The sequence below is a fragment of the Gobius niger genome (assembly GCF_951799975.1).
Source record: "Gobius niger genome assembly, chromosome: 19".
NCBI classification, from domain to species: Eukaryota; Metazoa; Chordata; class Actinopteri; order Gobiiformes; family Gobiidae; genus Gobius; species Gobius niger.
In genome coordinates, this window is record NC_136870.1 from 18598827 (window position 1) to 18623846 (window position 25020).

Here is a 25020-nt window from a genome sequence, read left to right on the forward strand (position 1 = left end):
TCTGTATAGTAAATGTAGTTGTGGACTTATTTCGAAGTTGTGACAAAGCATTCTTTCATTTATTTTACCACAAAATAGAATTCATAAATCCAAACCTCCACTGTCACCGCGCCGTCTGCCAACATTTCAGCAGACAATGGCCACTCCCACGATGAGAAATGTGCAGATTCATGTCATTCCACCGTCCTACAACCCCCAAAGCACAGTCAAGGAAATGATCAGGTTTGCTTTGTTATCACAGTAATTCCAGAATTCCTCATTAGCGAAACCTTTCTCTATGTTAGAAAACTTCGGACTGACTGAGAGGTTTCACAAACACAATTCCCCTTAAGTTTGGACTCCCATTTGTTCCAATTGCTTTAGTCGTCGCGCTGAGCCTGACTGTTAAAGGTGGTCCGAAAAGCCAAACTAACTTGCAGTGGTTGGATTTTGTGGGCGGACACAGGCACCTGCTCTGTCATTAACTCTGTAATGAGCCGCAGACAGAGTTTTCAAAGTCACTACTTTATTCTACAAAGCTCAACATTGTCTGGGACTCCGCGGAGGCTGCAGGCACAGTGGCCACAACTGTTGATCTTCGCAATTAACATGCCTCTATTCAGACTCAAGTGATTTAACCGCACTCAGTGAAGCTCGCTGTGTTTCACGAGGGTTTTTCTATTAATTAATTTTTCTTACTGGACATTGTAGTGCAAGGGTGGACTGTGGCCTCATGAATAACAACAGTTTACACTTATTGCGCTTTATCAGCCTGTGTCACATGTTTCTCAAAGTGCTGCATAAAGTTCACTCCACACTCCATGGCAATAAGTTACTACTACTAGCCACAGAAAATTTACCACATGGCTATAATATGCTGTTTACATCCTGATCTCTTATTATGTCACTGCCCTCTGCTGGACACATGTGGAATTCTTTCCTTTTAAAAAAATAAATAAATAAGCTGCCCCCTAGTGGCTAGAGTGAGCAAACTGGTTATTTCATTAAAGAGGGGGTATTATGCTTTTTTCAATCACATAGCACCAGTCTATATGACGAAACCTTCTGTTGGTCTGTAAATGCAGTAAATTAGAATAACTGCCTTGTATAAAATTGCTCTCTCAAAATGGCTGTAGTGAATGTCTTGAAATAGGCCTCTGTCTCTTTAAGAACCTCTGACCCTTTCCGACACGCCCCCTCCACACGCTGTCTGTGGCATCAGTGGGGAGGGGGTTCTGCTGAGGAGCAGTGATTGGTTACTCGGCTGGTGACGAAAGCTCGGAGGCGTCTCCAGGAGGTGGGGGCGTTCCTAGGAGGACTCAAACCTATCCCTAAAATGGCCGCCATCAGAGTTTTTACAGATTACTCAAAAATACGTGAATGTGCCAAGGCAACACTTCAGGCATGTTTTTAATGAGGGAATGACATAATAACATGATGTAAAGCTTGAAAAAGTCGATTTTGCATAATACCCCCCCTTTAAAACCCATAACTCCGCACATGAATGGGCTAGAGACTTCCTGTGGACCTTGACACATGTGTTATAGTGCATCATTGAGGGAAGTGCAACATGTTGGAGGCTGTGCTAAGGCTGGCAATGTGACATTAGGTGCTGCAACCTAACGTTTAAGCCCTTGTAATACCTCACATTTTTACCCAGAAGTTCTAAAATATTTAGCCTTTTTAACTAAAGTACACATATTTACTAGCTTCTATGTTCAACATCCAATGGGCTTTCTATCCATCATCGGTGCCCACCTGCTTATTACAATGTTTAATGGTGTTATCTATAGCCACAGCTGGAGAAATGGAAACTCCGCTTGGCGATGCGTTGCCAAATGTGCGCGGTGAGTGCCGGAGAGGGGAGTGGGGAGTGGTTTTGGCCGCTCACTAAAGAGGAAAGCCTTGCCCACCCCCCTCCCGGAATCCAACATCTCATCAGTCAGCAGGACCGGACCAGACACGCCTCGGCCCCCTCTCCAATGTCAACTCTGTGACTGTGCACTGCTACAGCCGGACAAATCACAGCAGGATTTACAAGAACAAAATAGACACAATGCATTTTAGTGTGTTATTATGTGTTGTTAAGCTACACTTAATATTTAGTGAAAAAACACAGAAAACAAAAACAGTGTTCGGATATCACTCGTGTCAGGGCTTCCTCTCGACAAAATATCGGGCAGGTCAGTCTGACAGCAGAACGGCCATTTAGATTTACGATTGGTGGGTGGGCATTTCGTGGAGAGGGGGCGGCCATTTTGGATTAGGGGAAATATTTCTCACTCCTTGTTCCAGTGGAGAATCACAGGTCACTTCTACACCTCGGTTTGGACAGCTCAATTACGACAACACCTGAACGTGACACTGCACTGGGAAATCAAAGCATGATGGCTGCACAATATGTTGTTTGGTTCTCACGCCGACTTGTTTTGTTACCGTTGCAGTCCATTGCAAAGTTTATAGCAAAATATCTCTTGCCACACTTTCAATATTCATTCATTTGCAGCTTTCCACAATATGCAAAAGGTACTAAAGATGAATGTCTATAGAGGTCACTGAGGTGCATCGTCTTTTTTACACTTTAAAGTTAACCTCTTAACCCTCACGTACATGTTCTTCAGTTTGGCCTTACCTGAATCGAAAAGGTTACAGCCTCTAGGCCGGTGTAACACCTCATTTGAAAGCAAGGCCTACAAAACTGATTGCAACATTTTGTCCCATTGTCGCCGCTTTGTTGTCACATATTTGAAGTGTTTTTGCCGTGTTTTCATAGGTTTTTATGTTGTTGTTTGTTGCTATTTGGTCGATTTTTCCCGTTGCTTTTTCGTCACTTTTTTGTTGCTTTTGTGTCATTTTTTGGTTTTGTTGCTTTTCTGGGAACTTTATTGTCGGTCTCTTATGTTGCATTTTTGTCTCTTTGTTCTCACATTTTTGTTGTGTTTTCATAGTTTTTTTTTGTTGCTTTTTGTGCCTCTTTTCTTGCATGTTCGTCATGTTTTTGTCACTTTTTTGTCAGTCTTATTATTGCGTTATCGTTGCTTTTCCAGCATGTTTTTGACGCTGTTTTGTGGCTTCTTTGTGGCTTTTCATCACTTTTTAGCCATGTTTTCATCAATTTTTGTTGCGTTTTCATCCCTGTTTTTGTCGCTATTTTTGACACTTTTTTCAATAAGCTTTCACATGTGGGTCATGGCAAACTAGAGAAAATGTGCTTGGTTCAGGTGGAGGTTAAGAGGTTAAAGCAGTACTAAGTAACTTGTGTACCTTAATAAATCCTTAACGTGGTCCCTCTGGGGGTAATGCAAGTGTTAATGGGATGATTGGGGGGTCTTTCATCTCCCCCTGGTGTCTCTGGCCAGCAAACAACAATCGCAACTTGACCGCCACCGGACCGGAGCAACCAATCCACACTAATCACGAAGAAGAAGCTAACAGGCTAACGGGCAAAGCTAACTGCGGGCTAGCGCCACTTGAAAAGTATTTACAGCCAAATTTGAGTGAAACAAATTATTTCCATTGTGTAATTGGATGTACAATATCCATCTCCCCTTTTGTCTTTTCTGTCAGCGTAGTATTTACTCTCACGGACAATTAATGAGTAAAAAATCTCAACATGCTACGACACCTGCAGTGGCGCTTATGGCCTCTAGGGGCATACGTTACTTAGTACTGCTTTAACAGAAACAAAAAATGCATGACTTTGTCCCAAACAATGAGGAAAGATGTTCCTCCAATTAGTAATCGTGAAACAGTTGAGACACATTGAGTAAAAACAAGCTTTAAGTGTATTTAAAGGCACACTGCGTGACATTTCGGACAATACAGTTGCCAGTAATACAAAACATGCTCATGCTGATGACACAGAAAGTGCTATTTTTGTGGTGGGTAATCAAAGAATGGATATGGATGAGGACCTAACCCTGTTTAAATCTAATATTTGGCTGCCTTTAGTCGATATCGCCATGGAAACGAGCTGGAGACGTCCCCGCTCCCAGTCAAGTTAAGTCAAGTATTAGGAGTGGTGACACATTTGGTAATTATTTTCTATTGTTTTAGGGATTTGGCAGCTGCAACCATATCTACCTGTAACAAAATAAATGCTTGAGGTTTATTAGTCATCAGGTGAAATGTTACACAGTGTGCCTTTTAAGACAAACGAAAAGTGGAAATGAGAGATGTCGTTTTCAGATGTTCAGCCGGTTTCCTCCGGGTCCTCGCTGTGCCATTGTAAATAAACCCTCCTCCTAAAATGGAAGAAGTGGGTTAGCGCCGTGTGTGTGGTCCGCGCTCCAAACCGTCACCACGTGCAAACTCCGCAGAAAGCTTCTTGGAAAGACGAGGGTTTTTTTGCGGAGGCTGACACATTCTTTGAGGTTTTCCTCCACTTCTGTATCATCGCTCCGTTCACTCACTGCACATTTCAGGGTCAATGACAACAACAAACACTGAGCCTGTGGACAATGTAAACATGACCTTTTCATCATCTTTTTTTACAAAGTGTAAAAAGGAGATCTTGACTCTGTGCCCATTTCAAAGCAAATCCGTTTTTCCTTAAGCATTGAGCATTTCCCTCAGACTTGGAGCACCACAGGAAAGCAGTAAAAAGATTATTAATGGCTGGTGTAATGGTCCATTTATCTGCCAAAAGCTCTGACCACTGCCAGTCAATACCCTCTCATACGCTGTGTATCTGTATAAGTGCCGTAGTATTTCAAAAGCATTATTAAGACATTATTGAACAGGGCACTCAACTGTAAAAGCTCCAGAACGATACTTTACTCTGCTCCTACTGTAAGCCTTTAATAAAACGACTAAACTAAATCCAACTTCTCCTCGACAGGAAATCCTTCGAATAACACAGAAGAGGCAGTGGTCCCGAAGGCAGGAGAAGGGCCACAGATGTGAGCATTTACATAAGCAATTCAATATGTCTTTGAACTTGATCTATGAGCTGTTTTTTTTTTTTTTTAGGAAGCTCAAGTGTTTCTGTAGTCCCTCCATTAGCATATGTCAACATGTAAAACAGATCATGGAAAGCTACACTGCGGAGCTTCCCAGGGGATACGTTCACAAGAGAAACTGGGAAAAATGCCGCCTTATCTTGAATACCGTAAATGGTTTATAAAGTGCTTGAGTTAAGGACATTTACTGTATGCTGGTTTTTAGTAGGTTTTGGATTGTCGTGAAATAAGATTGCCAAAGGAAGAAGCGTTAATTTTGTAGCATTTCTGTGACAATGACCTTGGAAAGTCTATTTGTGAAACTCATTCCTGTGAAGAATTGGGGTGTTACAAATATGCAGTGTTGGGCAAGTTACTTTAAAAACTGTAATACATTGTAATGTATTCTGTGGTAGTTACATCTATAAAAATGTAATATTGCTGTTTCAAAAATGTAACTGAGTTACACTACGTTGAGTTACTTTTGAGTTACTTTTGGCAAAATATAAACCCGAAAATAGTAATAATGCCATTGAGAAAAACTGCAGAAAAATATTTGCTTTTCCTTCTCTTTCCCCCATTCCCTCTGCTTTGTTTGATGATGTTAGCTACACACATCTGCATCTTAATATACCTGTGGGTATCACTTTATTTTACACTGCGCTTGATATATTGTACCAAACTAAATTTAGTACGATGTAATGGGCTTTGTAACAATCTGTAATAACTTGTACCTATAAGACATAACTCTAACCCTAACCTTAAAGCCTAACCCTAAGGGTCTCATGTCCTATTATATTATGTACCTACAAAGTACTAAAACAAGTTATTCCATTGTTTATCTAACCCGTAGCTACAAGTTAAACACATTGTTGCAGAGCACATTACATTGTACTAAATTTAGTTTGGTACAATGTATCAAGGTACTGTAAAATAAAGTGACACCCACCAGTGTGTACACCTGTACATTTAAATGCGCTTATAACTCAAGTCACGTGAATTGTAATGACTAATGTATTCCGGTATTTTGAGTAAGTAATATGTTGTTACATTAATGTTATATTCCTTAGAAAAAAGTTATATTTTTGTAATACATTACTCCCAACACTGCAAATATGTTAATTTGCACTTAGAACAACAGACAACACTTAAACAAGACAAAAACACATGAAATGGGACTACAACAAAAAGTCAAAGGCAAGAAAAATTATACTTAACATTCTCCTAACGATCTGTCACAAAATTAGGAAGATGACCTCGTTGTATTTTTTACCATTAAAAGTAACCTTGACAAAATAATGGCTGTATTTTGTTGTGTTTATTGTGAACGTTCTTACGTATAGTGTGGATTTAACTTATGTTTTCAAGTAGGACTTGTATTGCCTATTTTTTGTGCTCATTTCATTGGATTGATTAGATTTGATATTAGATTTTGATCTGAAGCCCATGCACCACCATTGCAAGTCTCTCACTGCAAACACACCATTTGACTTACGGATCCCAGAAACTTCCTACTACATCCTTGGGTCCTGACTCACTGTGCGCAGGGAAAGCCTATACTACAAATGAACATATACAACTGGCTTAAAACAAACACTAAAGAGGAAGGGAGGGGCTCCAGTAGTGAAGCCCAGTTTGTCTATTTCCTATGTTTTTCATTGTAGAATCTCTCAACTCCACCCATCGACTTTTCATTCAAACAGGACCAAATGTGAAGGAAACGCCCATGTTTTTTTGTAGGGATGAGAAGAAAAAAAAGAAAAGTTGAAAGTGCCACTGGCCATCTATGCCCTATTGCCCCACAAAGGAACTCCAAGGCAGGGGTTAGATCCCAGGGCCAGGAAGTGCAGGGAGTTGGCCCGGAAAACCTGGACTGACAGCGGGAAGGCTGCAGGAAACAAGACAGGAAGAGTGCGAGTGTTTTTTTAAATAACAACAGGCAGGACACGTCAGGTCAGAGAGAGGTGAAGAATTATGGAGAGTCCCTGTTCTTGGTGACACATAGTAGTAAATTCAGAATTCTCTTTCCGCCTCCTCATTACAAAGAGAATTGCTGAGGACGGGGCCAAGCAAGGAACTAAGCCGATACCTTTGATTGACAGCTGCCAGGCACAGACAGCAAGTAGTAAAATGGATTAAAAAGGTTCTCAAGCCGTCAGCTGTACTTTTTTTTTTTTTTTAAATGTTTTGAATTGTAGATGTTTTGCCTCTCACCATATGATGGGGCTTTGTCAGCAACCAACAATCTTTTAGCTGCAGGATGTATTTTTATTAAATCTTGTTGAGAGAGGTTTACTGGTTTCACTGCAAAAAAAATGTGTTAAAATGGCTCAAATAAAGACTGTTTAAGCTTTTAAAAAAGAAATATGTACCTTGTTTACCTTAATAAATCCTTTTTGTCGTCCCTCTGGGGGTAATACAAGTGTTAATGGGATGATTGGGGGGTCTTTCATCTCCCCCTGGTGTCTCTGGTTAGAAAACCACCCTTGCAACTTTCCCTACCTCCGAGTCAGAGGGGTAATACACACTAATGGACTCATGAAGAAGAAGCTAACATGCTAGCGGACAAAGCTAACTGTGAGCTAGCTTTGTCTTTTCTGGCAGCGTAGTATTTACTCTCATGGACAATTAATGAGTAAACATGCAGTGCCGCTTATGGCCTCTAGGGGCATGAGTTATTTAAATGGTAAATGGTAAATGGTCTCAACTTATATAGCGCTTTTCCACCTACATTAGGCACTCAAAGCGCTTTACAGCAAGGATCCACTCACCCATTCATACTCTCATTCATACACCAATGTACGCAGACACTGGGGGCAATGTGGGTGAAGTGTCTTGCCCAAGGACACAACGAACCCCCGACCTTCCGATCACGAGACGACCCTCTCTACCATCTGTGCCACTGTCGCCCCTAGTTTTGCTTTAAGTCATTTTGACTTGCCAAGTAGAAGACTCTCCATGTAGAGTCATTTTCCACTTAAAATGAAAACAACAAAACAGAACAAAGAAAAAAAAACCTTATCATATAGTTTCAAGTGCAACGTGATGTTTCTTTTATTTTACAAATCAAGGGCAAATACACCAATTTCAAGAAACGTGTACTTCATTTTTACAGTGTAGACTACACAAAGGAAAAAAAGTAGTAGTAGAATGAAAATGGTACCAGTATGTTCCATTAATCTTAGCCTGCTGCTTAAAACAATGGTGGTTGCTGAAGAAGTCTCTTAAGATGAGAGGCCTATAAGGTTGTGCTACATGCTAAAACAGTACAGATGACAACTTGTGAACCTTTTTGACGATGTAATGGATGTCCTTCATAAATCAAGAGCACTTGAATTGGTTACAAAACAGATGTAAACTTCATAAAACAATGTTCTGTCAACAAGGAATTCATCAAAATTGTTGGATATGATTCAAGGAAATGTAAAACTTGCACATTTGTCCGTCCAGCACTCGTTGCTACGGAAGCGGACGGCATTATGGTCAAATGGACTAATACATAGAAAGAGGAAATGAAAGGAAAATGCAAAAATATGCCCTTTCATCTGGCCTGAAGCAGAAAAGGCTAAATAAGAAACATGGGAAGATGTGGAAAGCATAGACAACACATCAGAGAGTGGCCCATAGTAAACTTGAACTTATTCAGCTTTTTGTCTGTTTTTTTTTTACATTTTTAGGGGAGAATCAAATTCACTTGATTAAATTGCTCAATCAACTCAATCATTACAGCTAAACACTAGCCAAACCAGTTTTAAGCTATGATTTCAGGTTGCCTTTATGCTCGGAGGCTATTTCATTATACTTTCATCTCTCTGTTTGACCAAGGTCTCATTTTACAGAGATGAATTGTCCGTCGTACCGCCTCAGTGTGACTCAGAATAAATATTTGAGTTTTCAGAGGTATGTGCACGGTTTTAAATCACCCTGTGATGAGCTGCACTTTGTCAGCTAACACAACCAACGCTTTTGAGAATACACAATGCAATCATGCGGAGGGAAATCCTATACATTTGACTTAAAGCATGGCATATATATTTATATATGTATATATTTTTTAGATAACTATGACTTCTTCATTGTGTTATTATAGGGCTCAATTCGGGATTACAAGGGATCTACACCTTCAGACTAAACAGGGTGTGGCTATAGTTGGTGTCTTATTCACATAAGACACCAGGCATTCAGGCACGCACACTAGTTTGATAATGATGGACATTTTGCTTATGAATAATTTGAGAAAATAAGAAGTGTTGGATAAAGTACAAACGGTAACAGATGTACATGAGAACAGGCAGAACAGATGTACATGAGAACAGGCAGACCAGCAACCAATGCAAAGTGGGACTTGAACTGTGGACAGTGAAGCTCTCTGGTGCCCTCTAGTGGCTACGTAGATATTTTGTATTTTTATTTTGAGGGTTCATAGCGTTCGACACAGGCAAAGATATCAAAGGTGTAAACATGAAGAATGTAATTAAAGTCTCATCAGTAAAAGGAACATAGTAGCAACAAAATGATCTGTCTTGTCCGTACTGAAAATGGTAAGGAAATATTAGGATTTGTAATTTCCTATACTCTATCCCATAGTTACCCAAACCAATTTGAACGACCGTCCCATTCCAAACAAGATTATCACTGCCTTGTCTTTGCTGTTAAAGTAAAAAAAAAAAACTATGGTCCTCTTATTCTTTTCGACAATTCAACCAGTGCACCACTAGAGGGCGGTCGAGGAACACCGTAAAATCTGGCAGCGCTCAGTCCCCCTTTGTGCTATACTACAGTTTGCATGGATGTTAACCTCTTAGCCCTCGACTGAACCGAGTGCATTTCTTTCCGGTTCGGTATTACCCAAATCTAAAAGCTTCTCGACAGGAGAGCGACAGTGTAACGCCTCATTTGAAAGGTAAGACGTAGCCTCCACAAGTGATGACGTAACTTTGCCGTCACATTGTCGCCGCGTTTTTGTCACTTTTTTGAAGCGTTTATTGTTTTTCCATTGCTTTTTTTGTCGCTTTTTGTTGCGTTTTTATGACTGATTTGACTTATCTTTTTTTTTTTTTTTTTAAATGTTTTGCTTTTTCATTACTTTTTTTTATTTAATTTTTTTTTTAACATATTTTCGTCTTTTTTTTCGCCGCGTTTTTGTGGCCTTTTCATTGCTTTTTGTGTCGTGTTTTCACCTTGTTTTCATCACTTTTTTTCTTTTTGCTCTTTTCATTGCTCTTTTGATTTTAAATGTTGCTTGGGGATTTCCCACAAAATTCTACCCAAGATTAATAGATTCAAGTATTACTCAGTTTCCTACACAAATCACTCTCTTCTGTAAAAAAAATTAAAGTGTTAAATTTATGCTGCATTAATCTGGAGCACTTTGATGAGCTTCAGCTACAGGCCATGACTTGCCCGTAATATTTGATTAAAGGCTGGGAAAGGTCGTAACTCTTCTTCGTGTGTGTACAAGTCAGCTCATATCGTTTAGTCGCTACCGCATAAATTATCGGATGAACAGTGAGGAAAGATACTGATTGTGCACTGTAAATATGAATGTGTTGCCCTGTTTAAAATACAGTTTATTTACACGGATTACGGTTCATATCTTTAGCTTTTACACCTGCAATATGTAAGTTTAAAGGTTATTTCTTTAACTGAGTATTTATAAAAGGTAATACATTACCTGAACAAAAAAATAAATAAATACTGTGTTCAAAGAGACCAGGCGACTGTATATCCTGAATGACCAGGTTATATCAGTTGACAGCCTAAAAATCCTGAATGTTATATATCCTGAATGACCAGGTTACTGTACATCCTGAATGACCAGGTTATATATCAGTTGACAACCTAAACATCCTGAATGTTATATATCCTGAATGACCAGGTGCTGTACATCCTGAATGACCAGATTACTGTATATCCTGAATGACCAGGTTATATATCAGTTGACAGCCTAAACATCCTGAATGTTATATATCCTGAATGACCAGGTACTGTACATCCTGACTGACAAGGTTACATATCAGTTAACAACCTAAACATCCTGAATGTTATATATCCTGAATGATCAGGTACTGTACATCCTGAATGACCAGGCTATACCATCCGTCCATCCATCCATCCATCCATCCATCCATCCATCCATCCATCCATCCATCCATCCATCCATCCATCCCTTTTCTTCCGCTTTATCCGGGGCCGGGTCGCGGGGGCAGCAGTCTTAGCAGAGATGCCCAAACTTCCCGATCCACACACACCTCCTCCAGCTTTTCTGGGGGGGCCCCGAGGCGACACCAGGCCAGCTCGGAGACATAGTCCCACCACCGTGTCCTGGGCCTTCCACAAGGCCTTGTCCCACTTGGACATGCATGGAACACCTCCCGCGGGAGGCGACCAGGAGGCATCCGGAACAGATGCCCGAGCCACCTCAGCTGGCTCCTTTCGACGTGAAGGAGCAGCGACTCTACTCCGAGCTCCTCCCAGGTAACTGAGCTCCTCACCCTATCTCGAAGGGTGCGCCCAGCCACCCTGCGAAGGAAACTCATTTCGGCCGCTTGTATTCGCGATCTTGTCCTTTCGGTCATTACCTAAATCTCATGACCATAGGTGAGGGTGGGAACGTAGATCGATCGGTAAATCGAGCGCTTTGCCCCCCGACTCCACCAGGCTATACCATGAATGGATTTCTTCTTCCCCAATGGACATATTCCAAGATTCCGAGATGTCAGGATTCATCGGGCTCATATTGTGAGTGGTTCAGGGAGCATAAGACATTATTTTCACGCATGGATTGGCCACAGAGTTCAGATCTTAACCCCACTGAGAATCTGCGTGATGTGCTGGAGAAAGGTTTGCGCAGTGGTCCACACTCTCCCATCATCAAGACGAGATGTTGAAAAACAAATGCGACACCGGATCATTTGAAGATGATTAAAACTTCAGTCTCGGGTGATTAGAAAATTACCTGGAAAGAACAACCAAAATAGCTTAGACGATACAAGAATCCTGTTCTTTTAATTTTTTTTTTTTTTAATGGTAGAATTCTGGTAACCTCAACTTTTTAGTTTTACATTGTGAAGCAGGCATTTGATGAATTTACATCTGGATAAAGAATGACTTGTGTAAAGAAAATATCATCTATTCTATGGCATGTATATACCCCACTAATGCTTACACCACATATCACCAATTACTTGTTTTTATTTCCAATTTCTACTTTTCTCTTAAAAGCTATCCCTACTTCTACTGCAACTCCTTCAGCTTCACAGCAATTAATCTCCTGTACCCAACCTCGATTTTTGACCAGTATAACGGCTGATGCCATATTTTTGCTATGACATTGCACTAACAAGATTTTTTTTTTTTGTGATGTAATGTGAGGTAATGTTATGCAATACTCATTTTAGAATGGATCCCGGCCAGGTCTATATATCGACTTTCAGCTGCTGTGGACTCACGTAAAACTGCAAATGCTTTCATCTAGGTCAGGAAATACATATTAATACTGCTTTAATAACCTCAATATTCACTTCACAAAGAACTAGGGAGCCTATTGACTTCTCTGAGCTTTTTAACGTTTACAAAATTGATTTTAAAAAAACTGTTCATCCAAGAGCTCCAAACACTCATCTCCCACCTACTGCTGATGTCACGCTTTTTCTGCACTCTACTTGAAGTTAACATGAAATACCAGCGCTAATGTGGAAATAAAGACATAAATATATATAAATCGTTGATACATATTGATAGATATTTACTTAAAGGTTACAGCATAACATTTAAGTAAAATATGTCATTCCCCGTCTGCATATTTTGGATGAGGGCATGCTAAAAATGAACAGAACAAACATTAACGTTGATTGATATTCAAAACACCGGAGGCATAGTGAAAGATTACCAGCTTTTATTTGTTGAAAAATAGAGCTGTTAAGTCAAAAGGAGGAAAGTGAGAGAGATGAATATATTAACATAATGTAAAACCAGAGCGGAGGAAAGGAAACAGTACAAACTTGGCATAGTGCTGCTGCCGAAACAAAAACAAAAAAAACATGTTATAGCTTTAACAATGGGCCATCTTGCTCAGTCCATTGGGGCACTTACTGTATATTCCTCATATACATTATTTTGGTCGACTTTCTCTCTTACTTTCTTTCCCAAGTACCAAGAAATTCAAAACATATTATTTCCTAGATGTTATCTCCACGAGTTCGGCAAGTCCGCACGTTTAGACGCACAGTTCTTTCCCGGAAAAAAAGGTTTGGCCGCGAAGTGTGCTCTTTAGTGTTACAAAAGACATGGCATTCCTCCCGCCGCTTCTCGTGCCAGCACTGCAAGGTCAAATAGCAGATAACAGAGTTCGCTGTTATTCATTCACAAGCTTTAGAAACAGCTGAAAATATGTATACGGTTTTCCATAGTATGTACATATATTCTGCAGAATGGCCGCAGCTGTCTAAGCGATCTCAAGGATCATAAGAAAAACATTGTACATTTGGCCCGATACAAAATTTAAGACTGCTTTATCTAGACATCACGTAGAAAAATAAACATAGTCTTGCTACCACAATGTTAAAAATACACTTGGCTACTTTTCCATATCACCTTTAAGACACATCTTTCATCCAACAGGCCGCAATACTCAAAGTAGCATCAAAGCCTACTTTTATACTCTGCAATTAGAGCTTTTTTTTCTAACTCAAAATGAGGAAACAGGGCATCAATCGGAATACCAACGTGCTGTGTAAAAACCTGTAATTATTGACTACAGTGTGATGAATGAAAAAAAAAAAAAGCTGAGTGCCAAATAACACTAGTGCACACCTGTCCTTCGCTTTTTGGAACAGCGCCAAAGCCTGTAACGGTCAAAACTGTCGCATGATCGATCGATTAATGTTTGATTTTGTGGAAATAAGACACACATATTTACAGCATCTTTTCTGCTCTTGCTGCCGCCGTCTTTGAAGCTTTCATAACATTTTGAGCGGCATTACTCTGCCGTTACACAAACACGTCTCGATATGTTTAATGATTATGTTTGATGCTGTATGCGTTCCCGCTCCTGATCACTTGCCTGTTGTCTATCGTTTGACTTTCACCTGCTCACCATAAAACGCGTATCCACCACATGTCCTTGGGTACTTTTGACAATGACGTCCTTTTTTATTCACATTTTTCAAATTTCACCAGCAGCAAGTGATTTCAGACATCTCGGCTCAAATACCCTGATAGTGTTAGGAGTGTTCTTTGTGTCAAGTAAGTGCCATAATGTACCCATTAGGGCTGCACAATGTATCGCCATATATCTTCAATCTGACTAGATTTGCACCTTTTTTTCTAATTAAGGTTCAGTTTAGCCTTGTTGTATGGTGCCGATTTAGTATTAAGTGTTATTTAATACATTTCAAATCACATATTTCTCATATCGTGCAACCCCTGTGTCCACTTTGACCATGTCTAGTATGTAAGCAATGAAAACCCACAAAATCTTAAGATAGTATGGTACAGCCTACATTTTAGATACAACATGTCCCTTATTAATTATACCATATTCTTTGTGCTGATAGGAATGCAGTAAACTGGTTACTAAATAAAAGTCCATAAACAAAGTGTAGCAACACCCGAGAGGCCGAATGAAGTTACAATTCTTAGTTTCACTTCCACTTTGCGTAGTGTGTACAGTTCGTAAATCTTGATTTTTAAGCTTGACACATGACTTTTCAATCTCACAGTGTCCGTATGGATTTCATGTGACAGTCCGCCACAGTTCTTTAACCGTGTGATCAAAAGTTAAAAAAAAATCATTCGCTTCAAATGAGCTACTGTCACAGTAATATCCGATGGCTCGTTCAAATACTATCCTTGTCTTTGCTCTTTTTGAGAAGGGCGCTTTTCAAATAGAGTCCATTTTTTTTAATTATTAATCATTAAAACAAGAATTCTTCAACGAGGTCAATCTCCCTTGCGAATAAGGCTTTAAAGTTTACTGCTGATGTCAAGGTATGATTTCAAGAGGCGAGTTCGACCTCTTCCCAAGTCTTAAGGTCTTTAGATACTTCAAAATAGAGTTCAATATAAATGTTAAGCCTACACCCGGATTTCGTCGTCATCGTCGTCATCCATAAAGGTGAACTCGCCATCTTCTCCGTGACGCGGCGAGCTGTACTTTGCGCTATCCGTATCTTCGTGGATGTACTGCCGTTTCTCATTGCCGACCGATTCGGAGCTGGAAACGGAGCAGCTGTCGTCGTGGCTGTTGTGGTCGTTTCTGGCTTGGATCTCTTGCGCGTAGCTGTTCAGACTTCTCGGAGGCCTGGCGGGCGCCCTCACTTCGGCGTCATCGTCGTCGATGTGCGGGATGTAAGACGGCGAAGCTCTTCCGTCGCTAATCTTGTCCTCCTCGAATCCCAAATCGTCCTCCTCCCATCCCTTTTTCTCCATCACGCTCAGGATATCCCCGAGCATGGACGGTCCCAAGTCGATGTGGAAAGACATCATGGACTCCGCATGCTTCATCCCGACTGGCTTGGGCATCGACGGCGGCAGATCTGTTAGTTCGCCGAAATTCCGCTCGTCAAACTCGACGTCTAGCGAGGCCATAGCCGCTGCTCCGTTGGCGGGTTTGTGATCGACTTCTCCTAGCTTCTTCATTGGACTCGACGAGGCGCTCTTTGGGATTCGGTTAGCGCCATTGCTGCTTACATCGTCGTTGTTAAGATAAGGCAGAGATATCGCGTTTTTCACATAAGCAGAGGAACCATTACTGGGGGCTGCCATGTTGTAGTTGTCTGCGCGGTTTACAGACTGGGAGCGCTTACTGCTTCTGAAAGTGCGGGACAATAGACTCGGTTTGGAGCTGGTCAAGTCGTGTTTCGTCTCCTGCTCTCTCGGAGGTTCCCCTGATCGGGTGGCGAGAAAAGATGTGTCCCCGAATGCGTCACCCCCTCGCCCCACGTGCATAGTGTGGCGAAAGTCTCCGAGGGGGGCACTAATCATCTCAGCGGTCAGGTCGGCACGAGACCGCCTCTTTGACTGGTTGGAGTTGGACACAAGCTGCTTGAGGATTGGCATGATGGCAGTCTTTTAAGGAAGAAAAACGCACAGGAATGAAGGAGAGTAGGTTCACTTCCGATTGGTGAGTGTTCAAGTCCTCAAAACAAGAAGAATCCCAGGAGATGACGTATATCCATTGTGGTCCACACGGTAGAGATCGGGGTAGGCAGACCTGGAAGAGACAAGAGGGCTACATTAGAACTCCTGACTACAAATGGTGGTGCAGGCGAAAGTCTAGAGCAGTTTTCTTAACCTATTCTTGTCACAACCCCCATTAAAACAACTGCAAGTGTTTCGCGACCTGCACAAGGCATGTTTTCTATTCAAAATACATAGAAAATAACTCCTTCATATGATCTTGTGACCCCCTGAAATTTTCTCGCGACCCCCAGGTTGATTATCGAGTAGGCAGAACACTCCTAAAATTTGCTGATTGTCTCTCCCCACACTTTATCCCCTTTCACCCAGTGCAGTCCTGTCGAATAAAGCCTATGTGCTAAAAAAACATCCCAAAACTACATATTTGCCTGCCGGATGGGGCTTTTTTTGTGTGGAGTTTGCAAGTTCTCCATGTTCCTGCGTAGGTTTCCTCTGGCTACACATGTACATTAGGCCAGGATGAACGAGATTGTGTTTGAGAGTGCGAGTTGGGTTCATTAACATGTACTGTTCTAACCAAATACACAAACTAATAAGCAAGCCTTTACTACGGTGGGGCAGTACTTTTCAGTTTTTGTCATGGTTTAGATCTTAATCAAAATAGTAATCAATCTTAATTTCTACCTTCTAAGATTATTTTGATTGGAACACTGGATTATCAATAACAATTTCTGTCTCAAAACAAATCCCATGAATAATTCTCTTGGTCCTTGAAACCCCTCTGTCTCGTTTTGGTCCAAGTTATTGTTTACCCTGTTGAAAAGCCATTGCAAGCTGCTCTGAAACCAGTCATCTTGAATATGTTTAAGATGGCATGTAATGGAGCCTCCATAGGCTTTCACACGTTCAAAACTACTAACACTTCAATCTGAACCGGGACATTGAACACCAATAAATCGCACTTGGGTGTGTTGTTTTATTCAGTGGCTTTTAAGGATGTTATATAATGGCAAAGAAAGGCTCTCTCTAGGGTAAAGTTCACAACGCTTTGAGCCAGAAATAGCCTCAAACTGGTTTGCATCCCATTCCTTACATTTTTTGGGGTCTCTCTTTAAACCTTTCATATGCCGCTTTCATATTTCCAAACGGAGTACCACTACTGTGCTTTATAATCCATTCAGGCCTCTAGCTGTTACATAACCAGCGAGACACAGGATACCAGCAGTCTGAGCAGTTCACGCTGGCAGGAATAAAAGAAAAGCGGAGAGAGGGGAAAAATACAGCGGGACAGCATTAGCGGCAAAAAATAAAAGAAGTCCAGATCGCCTGCACTGTGTTGAAACTGTGCTATCGTCAGGAGATAAGATTTCTGTTTGTTTTTTCAGCAAATATTTCGACATGTCCAGCGGAATATCTCACAGCAATCATCACCATTTTATCTCGTTTGTTTAAAGAGACAGTGCAGGATTTGGTCAAACAGATAATATTCCCCAAGCGGTAGTTTAACATCGGCACGGTGGTGTATTGTGGAAGTCGGCCTCAGCAGTGATATGAGGCGAACTCACACTGAACTGATAAATGACTGTCTGACAACACTCAATCAACAAGGTTAAAAGAAGTCATCTGGGTTCGGTTTGTAGAAAATGAGTCTTAGATCAACAAAAGGACTGCTATGACGATACACTTTTTAAAGCACTCTTCAAGACACAGCTGCGTAATGAGGAAAACATGGCTACCAACAATGTCACCGCAAGAGCCAAGTACAGACAGGTTTCATTCAGTTCCAGCAGATTACGCACGATCGTAACCTACTTTACCAACTTGATTTTTATTTGGTGATGATGACTCTGATCAAATCTTGAACTGTGTAAAGCAGTAGCTCAGTGACTTTGATAACATTTACCAAAGCTACGACTCTTCAGCAGACAAGGTTTGCAAACAGTATTCCCTTTCTATTACACCAACTAATATGACCCACTTCAGCAGGATTTCACACAAGTGTCCTTAAGTCACCGATGACATCAGCTCCCAGCATGCATCTTTAACAAAATCACACCGTTAACCACCGCCCACTGGCCTCGTGCACCGTTAACAAGGGGCTCGATTGTAGCATGCAGACAGCCAGGCCATCCCTCCCCAGTATTTTTCGAAAGAGCGAGCCAGATACCCACGCTCTTGGGCCTGTCCATGAATGGGCCTTCTTCGAGAATAATCAAAAAGCAGCGACGTCAGCAGAGAAAATATTTGCATCGCTCAACAAGACGCCATTGAGTTGGGAAGGCAACAGTGGCACTACAGGGAACAGAGAGGGGATTTGAGAGACTGCGAGTGTGTCTATGAACACTCAATAACGCGGATGACAAGGGGCATTGTTCCACGCTCAACAAGTTCATTCAAGAGATCTTCACTAGATAGGGCCGCAGTGCCACGAGTGTTTTGGCACTGTAATTAGATAGTTCAGAGGTAGTCTTTAAAGGAGATGAATAACAAGTGATACAAGCTGACTTTTCACACGATAGTCAAAATCTATGCAGCCAAGACATTGCACAAGACATTTCCCCCACTTTGAGAAAGCGTCCAGAGACAAATAAAGTTTAATAACGTGGAATTTGAATCAGTGTTTCCCTAACTCTTAATGTGGTACACAGGGTCTTGAATAAAATTTTAGCGCTTAAAGTCAAAGGTTGTCTTGTCATTTTACAATCAGTTGAGTCATGGTTTAGTCCAAGCATAAGCTACTTTCAGACCTGGTTAAGTCTGGATTTAGTACAATACTGTACATTATAAAGGTGGTGCCTTTGTGGACTGTGAAAAGTTTGACAAATACTGTACACTTGAGGGCCTTAACATGCGTCAGTGACAATTTCGAGATAAGAAATGTACACTATACTGTGACAAGTTGTCAAAATACAGCGTTATATCTTATTTGTAAAATGGATAGACCAAACTATATTACTTCAGGGATGAATGACATCATAGCTATACACAGAAACATGCACAAATACGTGTCTTTTATAGTTTTGTTTAAATAATCGCACCAAGGACTGACATTTCATTTTGAGATAAGTGGCCTTGTAAGATTGGTTGTCTTTCAGTGATTTCCTGAATAATTAAATTTAGGGATATTTCAGGATTTTTGACAAAGGGTCTCATTTCCTATTTATCCAGAGTGTTGCTGGTACCTGGAGATATTATTTTGGTAATTCATGCAGTTCTTATGTTTGAAGAGTTTCGTGGCACTAGGCTAATGCAAGGCTAGCGCATTTCTACGATGTCAGCTAGCCTGCATTAAAAACAGTCTTACGCACTCCACAGTGCACCTGAGGCAAATCACTTATACTTACGCCAGACTAACCATATAAATGTCTGTGTCGATAGAATAATTTTAAACTTTTTATTTTAAAATACCTTATATTTGAGCAGGATCTGCCTTGTGTTTGTATAAGCTACGCAGTGGCGGAGTGATCTGCTAGAAAATAGTCCCTCAAAATGCGATCATTCATGTGATGCAAGGTCAGTTCTATTCCAAAAAGGATTCTATCGACACAGAGATTTATATGGTTAGTCTGGCGTAAGTATAAGTGATTTGCCTCAGGTGCACTGTGGAGTGTGTAAGACTGTTTTTAATGCAGGCTAGCTGACGTCGTAGAAATGCGCTAGCCTTGCATTAGCCTAGCGCCACGAAACATAAGAACTGCGTGAATTACAACAAAAAACTATCTCCAGGTACCAGCAACACTCTGGATAACTAGGAAATGAGGCCCGATGTCAAAAATCCTGAAATATCCCTTTAACCTTTCTTTTTCAAATTGTGTATTTGTTGACGCTTTGAACAACACAACAACTTGGAACAATAGAGCTGGATTTCAGCGTGTATAACAAGCTTGCCGCGTAATTATAGCATTATTGTATCAAAAGCTGTTTAGGCTGCGTAAACTTTGCCAACTTGAAAGATTATGGCTGAGCGCAAATGCCAAGCAAGGCCCTGGGAGCAGGTCCGTGGCGGGTACATTAACATAGAATCATCGTTAGCTAAATCCTTTATTACTTAATGCCTTGTGCAACGGCCAATTACTCTATGCCACACAAAGGCCAATGAATGTACGACTGCCCACTAAAGAAAGGCCCCTGTTGGAAATACCGCCCCCTGTTGGCACATGCTTTGTACTTCTCTATGGCAACATGAGCAGTGTCATCCAACCAAGGTTTCCTGTTTCTGAGCTACAGTGGGGCCAGTTCAGATTTTCTTTTTTTTTCTTCTATCCCCTACATAGAAAGATCACTTCACAGGAGATGGATTAACCTTTCATGGGGGGCCAAAAGGAGGGAGCCCGCACAATGCTACTGTTACCGGGAATGCTTTTGAAGTGGCTTGTCAGGGGACATTCAAACTTGGTATAAAAAGGTGTCACTTGGTGCTCAAATATCAAAAGGTCCCTACTTGCACCCCGGCCGTTCTGCAGCAATGGAGTAATTTAAAGTCTTTTGGGGCCACTCGGTTTGTGATGAGGCAGAGTTTAAAGACGACCCTCCCCAAGGATCATCAAAACGGCCATATTGTGAAACGAAAGATGAAGAATAGCCCTGCAGGGAAAAAAAATGGGAAAAAAAGTCCCACTCACGCTCTATTTTCAATACAGTTTTGGGAGAAGAAAGGCAATGTCAAGGGCAATGACTGTTTCAAAGAGCGATTCTTAAAACAGTGTGGACTGATTGTAAATGTTCGTGCGTGTTTAGCATATAAAGTCTTTCGTGTGATGCTACTTTTTACAGTCTGCAAACCTGAGAAAAATACTCAACAAAGCACAGTCAAAGTTTTATATGAGAAACACAGGCTTAAACAGAAACCCACCTTAAGGTTTACACAACAGTTATGCATAAACTGTAGGCGGGCAAGAAAAATGTTCGGTCGAGTCAATTTGTTTCTTTGGATCCGCTGAATTCCATTACCATCAAAACCAAAAAATTAAAAAGTAAACAAACTGAGCTAAAGATATTTGACACCTACAAATTCCTTCTTATTCTGAAACACTGAAGAGGCACCAAGAGTCCCCCACACCTGCAGCACAGAGGAGGCGTCACAAGTGGCGCTACAGGTGACACAAAAAAGGAACAAACGAGGAGGTATCCAGGCAAGACTCACAGCTAAGCCACATGGGTGGTGAAAGAGGAGCGAGGAGGAAGGAGGAGGAGGAGCTGACCAGTGCGGGACACCATCTTCTGAAATAGACACACCCGCCGTCAGTGTGGTGCACTGTTACAGGGGAGCATCGACAGCAGTACTCCGGTTTCACCGACCTCCAAAAACATGCTGGTCAGGTCGGCCCGCAGTCGCAGCGGCTCAGGACTAACCCAACACCTGAACATGTGAATTATTTAAGTAAACTGATGTTCCCTGTGAAGTAAACAACACATTGCTATCTTACATCTTCATGATATTTACTCCTTTGCTCATGATTTAAGGTACTTTTGTCAGAGAAAATGGATTCCTATGATCGAGCTGCTCCATGATTCAAATATGTTTTTTCGTCGAGTTCCCAGTCTTGCACAAAACCTTTATGTAACGGAAGACCTGAAATAGCAACACGACTCCATGAATGATTAAAAGCCAGCAGTGACATCACCAGTTCGCTCCAGAGGCATCCGGGCTCCTCCTGTAATCCACAGCTTCAGACAGTACACAGTCGTCTGCTGAGCACTTTCCCCCCCAGCAGAATACGCAGCCTAAACTGGCCGTGGTTGGATTAGGCAGTCAACACCCTTGGGTTACGCCAACAGGGATGGTCTGAACAACATCTGAATATTTCAATAGGAAGGAAGGGGACTATCATTTATTTATGCTACGTGGAAGTCTCCCTGTGAGTGTGAAAGTGTGTCAGGTAAATGGTGATGTCTGAGAAGCTGAGGCAAAGGCAAAACAACTGGGGCTAAAATGGAAAAAAAAGTGGATGTTATTAAAGCTTTCTGAAAAAAAAACTCAATTGCCAAGGCAGTTTAAAGGATCACTGCTCTTAAAACATTTTTTCCTAAAGTTCAGTAAATAAACCTCTCACCACTCATATTATTCTTTTGAAATGTTGGATCTATTGGGACGGTTTTTCAAGGAAATTATTGCATTTACTAGCAACCTAAAACTGTATAAATATGCAAACTACTACTGTCTCAATTAGAATCAAAGTTTTCAAAAGTGTTGATGTGGCAATACAACTTTTATTTTTCTGGCGGGTGCCCTTAAATGTGACTCTGTGTAAGGATTGTGAAATTGTGAAGATGTCTGTCTGTCGGGCATTTAGCAAATGCTTGTAGCCTGAGAAGAAATATTGTCAAGATTTATACAATGGTGACCATGTTTGACCCCAGAGCCGAGTTTGTGTTATCGATAGACAAACTGGTGCCTCAGTATTCTTCGTATTTAAATCTGAGAGACAAGAAATGCCATGAAGAAAGTCCTTGGGATAGCAAGTGAGATTGCAACTTTGACCCAAGATATATTGAATCAGGACTAGCCTTAACACAACCTTGAACTCGGGACAATCTCCTCTATTGTTCAGGTCCATAACAATAGGACCATGCAGCGCCATCACCCGCTCCATTGATGTGCTAATGAGTATACAAGTTAGCTTAGCCCGAGCAACATTTCATAATCAATTAATCAATGGGGCCTGCGCAAGAATGGAATATACGGGACAAAGGGGGAGGACAAACTTAATTTGGCCCAGCGTTATGAGGCCCAAAATCCTGCAACTCAAAGTGGAGATTCTCACGGGGGGAGGGGAGAGAGAGACGAGCTTCAAAACAAGACACAGAATCCGGTTAGACCATGAGTAGTATCTTACCAGGAAGTTGAGTCACTTGCAATCTGTGCATTTCGCTGAATAAGGGCTAAGCTTTTCCATTGAACGTCCCAAAACATGAAATTCAAATGACTGAGGTGTCTGTTAAAAAAAATAAAATAATAATTCATACTTTGCCACAATTTACTTTTGCTGATTAATTTCACTTCCACTTCAATACCATTTCGAGCACATCTTCTGCCTTCGTATAAAGTTGTATTTTCAATTGAGTGACTTGATTTATGCTTCAACATTTGCCAAATTGCCATGAAATTTCTACAGCGCGGCTTCAAAGCGCTGGGTAGATAGGTGTAACAGGACTAAAAGCTGCTTCGAGTGTTATGGGAACGCGGCGCACTCTATAAAAATGCAAGCGAGCGCAATTCATTTAAGTTCTGAACGTCTCCTCGCTGCATACAAATTCCTGCTAATTGTCCTCAAGTTGCTGCTGAACACATTTAGAGTGAATGAGAGGAAGTCGAAGCGCGCCATAGAACCAGTTAAACTTGTCTCACCGATTTCAACACAAAGCTCCCAAGCTTCAAACCACAGGGACAAATGGCACAAATATCATCAACACAATGGCCTCCCGGTCTCCGAACGGCGGAGTTGAGGAGCTGCTTGACCCAGGTAAGTTTGGTTATTAACCAACACAAATCGGAGCGAAACGCCGCTAGGATGACAGGTAGAGCCGCTTGGGGCCACTCTGAATATGCAGCGCTCCCTGTTTACAGTCACCACGGCAAAAATGTATTACACACTGTCCCCATGACTAGACACTAGGCAATGACAGGATTGGATTACGAAAGTTAATTTAGCAGAACAAAACACTGGGTGTGTGGAAATGTTTTTAATGAGTTTTTTTTCCAACTGCTCCCTAGGTTAAGAAGAAAGGTATTACAGTAAATATAGCATTGATTTGGTTTGCTTAGATTTAATCCTTCTAAAAGTTGTCGTTTCACTCCATTGCCAAATGCTGTAGAGTTTTTTTTAAAGTTTTTGGGATCCTCAAGCACAGATAAAGAGGGTCACGATTTGCTGTATGCATACAAATTTGAATGTCACTGCTTTGGCATATGATTTGATGCGCTGGGCAGAATCACAAGTCATTCTGTGCTCTGTAATGATGGCATATCGATTTGACATAAAGGTCAGTGGTTCTCAGCTGGGGGGCCGGGACACAAAAGTCGGTCGTGACTCTTGAGCCTTCCCCAGTGATCAAATAGGACAAAAATGGGGGGAAAACGCTAAATGAGCCTTTTGCCGAGTTTCTTTTTCTTGTAAAAGCAGACATTGGTGAAAAATACCTTTTTATTGACTGTGAACTAGAAAGCTAGTGACTGTTGTTTACATTACTGAGGCAGTATTGGCAACTGGAAGTAAAACATCCTTAGCTCATAATAAACTCATCCCTGGGTAGAATTGGAATGTGAGAAATATGTTTAGAAAGTTATGTCGGAGTTTGGCCTCCAGCAAACAAAAGAAATGCATGTGCTCCCACTTTCATTGTTTGCAAAGAGTGTTTCTGGAGAGTGGGTACTGATGCCAAACCTGTTCAGAACCTCGGGCACAGTATGGCCTCCTTCAGGCTATAACCTTTTCTGTGTACCCGGGTTTCTACCCATGTTTTTAGCTAATATTTTAAAAATAAATCTAAGGGCTGACAGAATAAAAAATCTACTTGCTCTACACATCACATTTCACCTTGAAACTCGCCTAAAGAGGGTCTTTCACAAGGGTCAAAGGACTATTTGATTTAGGTCCTGACAGGAAGATGAACAGTCGTCACATTGATTCGAGAAGGCAGGTCCTAACAGAGCGAATGCTGGGCAAATATCCCGACATCAGCAGTCCTGCCGCCAAAGTACCACCTCTGTGTGTGTACACTGTAATGCACCGACCTCCGGGGCCCCAATGCCACACAGGCAGAAACAAAACCACAGGAGGATTAAGGGCAGCGTGATCGGAGCGAGCAAACACAAGCAGCATGCCCGGGCCGGCCTCCGCTCTGGGACCGGGGGATGCCAATTATACACCTCCCAAAAAACACACAAATCACAGTGGGATGTCAGGATTAATCAAATAAACAATTATGATTAGACACTACAGTCACTTAGCATGATAAT

General features: G+C 41.4%; 1 protein-coding gene across 1 annotated transcript; it reads right to left on the reverse strand.

Moving 5' to 3' along the window:
* Positions 1-12841: 12841 nt before the first annotated feature.
* cdc42ep4b (CDC42 effector protein (Rho GTPase binding) 4b) lies at positions 12842-16202 on the reverse strand. The gene has a single exon (XM_079577266.1). It carries the CDS (start codon positions 15978-15980, stop codon positions 14997-14999), a length of 984 nt encoding a protein of 327 aa, XP_079433392.1. The 5' UTR covers positions 15981-16202; the 3' UTR covers positions 12842-14996.
* Positions 16203-25020: the final 8818 nt, after the last annotated feature.